The 5,931-nt window shown below is 32.8% G+C and overlaps 1 protein-coding gene across 1 annotated transcript; it reads left to right on the top strand.

Moving 5' to 3' along the window:
- Positions 1-850: 850 nt before the first annotated feature.
- Positions 851-5,202, top strand: LOC127726961 (uncharacterized). The gene is made up of 3 exons (XM_052234337.1): positions 851-1,149; positions 2,439-2,495; positions 4,756-5,202. Exons 1-3 carry the CDS (start codon positions 1,102-1,104, stop codon positions 5,134-5,136), a joined length of 486 nt encoding a protein of 161 aa, XP_052090297.1. The 5' UTR covers positions 851-1,101; the 3' UTR covers positions 5,137-5,202.
- The last annotated feature ends 729 nt before the right edge of the window (positions 5,203-5,931 follow it).

Genomic DNA, 5,931 nt, shown 5'->3' with positions numbered 1-5,931 from the left:
GATACCTGTATTTTGGCATTGCACAAGGTCATGTTCAAGTTTTCTCCGACTGTTAATGACGTCTTTACACTAAATCCATCGGATTGATATCTTAGTCGTAGATGCATGATTTTTTTATTAGTTGTTATTGGCTTTGATCTAGCTGTCAGTAACTGCGAATACTCTCTCAAATCTGTACTTTGTGTATTATGTTGTTGTTGTGGGGATGTATTATAAATACCCTGCCACGTCCGGTCTATGTTTTTGTTAGATGTCTTTCTGACTTGTATCGATCTGATGAGTTAAGCCTTTTTCAACTGAATTTGATAGTTTGTTCTTATGTTGTACTGTTACACCACTGTCCCAGGTTAGGGGGAGGGTCTGGCGCGTCAGCAAACATTTTTAACCCCGCCACATTCTGTATGTGCCTGTCCCAAGTCAGGAGTCTGTAATTCAGTGGTTGTCGTTTGCTGTTGTATACTGATCATATTTGTTTTTCGTTCATTATTTTGTACATAAATCAGGCCGTTAGTTTTTTCTTTTGAATTGTTTTACATTTGTCATTTCGGGGCCTTTTATAGCTGACTATGCGGTATGGGTTTTGCTCGTTGTTGAAGGCCGTACAGTGACCAATAGTTGTTAACTTCAATGTCTTTTGTAAAATAATGTCAAAACTGTCACAGAAGATAAGTTAACTGTAATTAAATAAACAGAGATATTGAAAACCGGTGCTTTGTCCAAGGTTTATAAAATGTGAAATCATAGTGAAATATATACTAAATATGTCAATAGAGTAAAACAATGGAAATAATAAAATGTTGATAAAAAATGAATTTCAAACATGGAAGTCCTATAAGTCCGGTCATAATGTGTTATCTGTGGTCACTACAGTTATTTATAGATAATAAACCCCAAGGACATCTAATCTTTAAGGTCGATGACCGGTGATTAGGTCATTTTACGTAATCGCGAATGGTCAATGGTCAATGCATAATCAAGTCTATAACGTGTACCTACATGTAAACACAAACAAGTATATATATACGAGTGTAGCGTCGGGTCAGTCTGCAGTTATTTCAACGCATAATTAAATTGGGATATCCTGGAACAAAATTCTTTGAAATGCAGAATTTAGCCGGCCATTTATGGACTGTTGGACAATTCGTAACGGTAAGTTTTTTTTTATATATTAACATTTCAGACATATATAAGACAGTGTAACATGTCCCAGTCATAATATACAAAGGAAATAAGATTAGCTCTTGATACGTGATATCTTCATGTTACTTACATGATATAAAACATAGTTGGCGTGATGTAAACACATGTCTTTGTATATACAGTCTTGAGTCCAAACCCTACAGAGTGAAATTTTCATATCTTCTCTCAATTATAAAATGGTTAACTAAAGCTGTAAATCTGTCACCTGATGCTGATAAAGGGTCAGATAATAATACTTAACAAACAGATGTTTAAAACAAAAAACTGAGTTTGTAATAACAGTATAGATGATAATACACAATGTGTCCAGTTTCTGATATTACCATTCCAGAACAGGAACAATGAAATTAATTGAAATTTTGATTATTTTAACATTTTAATAACTACTCATGGAAATTAAATATTAAAAATGATGAAGGAAAGTTTGTGATGTTATATTTCCCTACACATTATTAAACAAATTGAAATTTTTATTTGTCTTCTTATAATTTTTAATTTGTATTACATGTTTACATTTGTAATTAACTAAATATTCACATTTGTATTTACTATTAATTCATTCATTCAATAATTACCACCAATTATCAAGAAAACTAAACATGTGGTATTCATCAACTAACAAACTTATAATTGGAGTGACAAATTTACTTGAAAATTTTGTGTTTTCTAAGTGGTGTTGGTGATAAGCTGATTTTCCATCCAACATCATTTTGATGCAAATTCTTGGGCATAGTTGTATGACTGTAAACTAATGTCTTATATATTGTAATATGCTCTTTGTAAGAAAGCATTTAATGGAAAATAAGGCATCTTCTCCTATTTCATCAAAGATCGAGATAATAGATTTGTGAAGTATAAATATAGACTATTTCATAACAATAAAAATTATACAAAAGTAATGATAACATTTTTATTTCAGTCGAAAATAATTTCATGTTACAGACTTACTGTTGTAACCTGGGACTAATAGATAATGTATTAGTCCCAGTTGTAACATATGTACTTTTAGCTAGGGTCGGGGGTATTGGTATAATAATTGTAAATAACCAAATCGATTGAATTTTGTCATCCTTACGATTTGTACTGTAAAATTGATCATATTTTGTCGGTCATTAAGGGTGGTTGTGTGGTTGTAACTATTGGTACCATTAAAAAGAGAATAAATAACTTACAAACTGACTTAAAACACACATACGTATCTGAAATAAATGCATCAATATAACATTTTTGCATTATAGACTGAAGTGGCAGTACAGAGTGTTAGCATGGTGCATTCTATACAAACATGGAGAAAGGTCAGTCAAATATTTGTCTATTCCTTCTGTATGTTGTTAGTTTGTTTGATATGGTCCTTTATAATATTTTATAGAGTAATCAAGAATACCAAACATTTCCATTTCCACGTCCTTATGCAAGAAGGAATGGAATTATTCAAATACCCTTTTTACAATGTGTTTTACTTTTACGACATATGGCCTTCTAGATTGGCAACAGCCTGGATCCTGGCTCACTGCTCGACAGCCACCCCCCCCCCCCCCCCCCCCCAAAAAAAAAAAATTCAAAAAACCTCCTAAAATCACTTAAATCTGTGTTTGGGTTTTTCGCGATCGGTTAATTCACTTCAAATATTTTCTGTGACTCATGCTTGATATGTTCTAATATTTTGATATAAAATTCAATTGTCATGGTGTTTTGAATAATTTTCTAAAACATTTTATTGATGATTTAATTAGTAAGCCACTATTTGTTTCTAAAATTGCGTGAAAAAACTTCAAAGGGATTTTGTTTACCCTAACAAGTTCATTTCTCGTTTTATTCCGTAAATGTTTATATATAGAATAGAGCGTTTTTAACAGTTCTTGTCCAGTACATGTATAATTACAGTGACATTAATTTGTTTTTATTTTTTATCAATTTTTGTCCAGTACATGTATAATACAGTGACATTATTCCGTTTTTCAATCATCGTCTATTGTTGGTTGTAGAGTGTTAATTGTAGGTGTTGTAATTTTTTTAATTTTATTGTGATGTTATCTTAATTTATACACAAACACAAATTCATTTCTTTCTATCGAAATTAAGAATATATCTAAAATGAGGTGAAGTTGACCTAGTATAAATGTATAGAATATATCTAAAAAGAGGTGAAGTTGACCTAGTATAGATGTATAGAGTATATCTAAAAATAGGTGAAGATGACCTAGTATAAATGTATAGAATATATCTAAAAAGAGGCGAACAATGCATATGTTTTCTTCACAAATTGCAAGTTGTTTTCTAAATGATATGGTATTGCTGTTAATTTGTTCGTTTTAATGATAAAATAAATAAAGGGGTCATTAGGATTAAAACTTCCTAAAGGTCAGTGTGATTTAGAGGTGAACGTCTGGCATAAATACTAGTCTTTTTGTCGACCTTATGCTGATCTCTAGATGTCTTTTTAATTATGGGGGGGGGGGGAGTCAAAATACAGTCTTCAAAGATTAATAGGTGTGTCAAACTAAAAATCGGAACAGGCCTCTACAAAGTATTACAGTTAACTAGGATTCATTACAGTTGAGGAACAAATGTTCAATAAAACATTTTTTGATAATCATTACAAGTGTGGTCACAGATGAATGTGGATAGTATGTTTAAATGTTTGACACTGTTTTCTGACAAAAAAGATTTTCCCACATAGTGTTCAATGTTAAACTGTGTTTCACAGTGACAGCCATTCTGAATATCAGACCAGTACCAAACACTAAGAATTAGCAGGGTAGTTGATTCAATATTTGGTTTTTATGTTCAAGACTGTCATGGAGAGGACACTATTTGTACATGTTGTATGGATTACCAATGCTTCTGTTAAAATATGTTCCACTACTTTGCTTCTGGATAAAAGCAAAAGCTCAAAATTAGTAGAGGAGCATATTAGGTGCATTTCTGCAAGATATGATTTTTATATTCAAGATGGTTTATGAGTCAGAACCTGTATGTATGTTCTTCTCGTATGGTTCTATTGTTTCCCTTGTAATAATTTTTATGACACGTTTGTCAAACTTCTTGATGTAGCATGTATCATAGGTGGTGGGACAGGTCTGTGAATCCCTATTGTCGAAGTTTAGGGAAAAGGACTATATTCATCCACTTTTCAGCCTCTTTTTGTATTATTGTTTATTTTTTGTCAAAATCAGAAAATGCATTTTGCTTGTAAAAAACTTTTCGTTGCACATGCACAAACTAATCTCTTTGTCCCCTCCTCCTCCTCGGCTCTAAACAATCTCAACCGTCGACTTCTAAATACAAACGAAACTTGTTGGAAACTATCCGAGATCTCTCTCTCTCTGCTTTATTCAAAAACACTCTGTCACATTCACCTGTGAAACAAGAGGTAAACATATACAAAAAACAATCACATACAATATATATGTATATGTGTGTGGCATTTAATTATTTTTTTTTTACACCACTGATAATTACAGAATAATTCCATAAAGTATGCATTCGTAATTTTATATGTTCCTTTACGGATATTTGAATCAATATGTTATATTTGCTCTTCTTGACTTTCAGAACCGTGCTGCAAGTGAGGAATTATCACCCGACGAGGAAATTCACAATATACTTAATATGTATTCAGCCGAGGAGCTAGGACACAAAGCAGAGAGGTATTTAATGAACCTACGGACTGATATACTAGATATCGCAGCAGAACACGACAATGATATCAGAGTTCAGTTATATATATTCAGGAACTCACATTCGTTTGGATCTGGAAAGAACTGCATTGTAATTAATATTACTGACTCCAACATAAACATGAAAATAAAAACAAATCAGCCGGCTACACCAAAGAAACAGACAGCTCATGGTGAAAGTCTTTCTGTTGTTAAATGGGCCAACAATACAAAGGACGCTGTGAAAAGACTATCGCCTATAAAATTGAATTTCTAGTGATATTTTTTAATTGTTATTGTTAATCTTTAATATATTGTAGCATACATCGTATTTGTAAAGCAACCTTTTCTGTTGTTGTCATTCAAATGGAGGAAAAACAAATCAACCTTGTCCCATCCCTTTGGAAAAAAAAATATAACAAGCAATCAAACAAAAAATTCTAACAATTTCACAGTTATTTAATATGCGATAAGTGTTGAAAAATTGAGATTACATTTAAAAGAAACAAGCAAAGTACTAATATTAACAGTCAGCCTATTAGAGGACAAAACATGTATATCTAAAATAAGATATTGGATGTACATTAATTGGACAGAAATCCAACGACAAAATCAACAAAACAACATTTTAAAAGCTATATTTTGTATTCAACGATAGGCAACTGTCCTTGCAATATATCAAGTCCGAAATCGTCCCGAGTCTGAGTCCCCCCCCCCCCCCTGGATCCGCCTATGAGAATGTGGCGGGTTAAACATGTTTGCTGGCGCCAAACCCTTGAAAAAGGCTATATATATAAGTACGTCTAAACAAGTGAAAACTATACGACAGATCCATCGATTGGATCACCCATGAAGGTGATACACGGCTGAAAACACATATTATATTCATAATTACTCTAAATATCAGCACAAAAATGTTAAATCTGCAAATTTGCTTCTTCCCTCGCCGGGATTCGAACTCATGCTATTTGGATATCGTGACACCACCGCTTGCACTGTGTCCAGCGCTGTAGACTACTCGGCCACCTAGACTGAACTAATTCAGCTTTCGCTGGCCTAATGTTACCTTTTC

Source organism: Mytilus californianus, unplaced genomic scaffold (genome assembly GCF_021869535.1).
Source record: "Mytilus californianus isolate M0D057914Y unplaced genomic scaffold, xbMytCali1.0.p SCAF_19, whole genome shotgun sequence".
In the NCBI taxonomy this organism is placed as follows: domain Eukaryota; kingdom Metazoa; phylum Mollusca; class Bivalvia; order Mytilida; family Mytilidae; genus Mytilus; species Mytilus californianus.
Note: the sequence above shows the minus strand (reverse complement) of the source record. Positions and strands in the feature narration are given on the sequence as shown.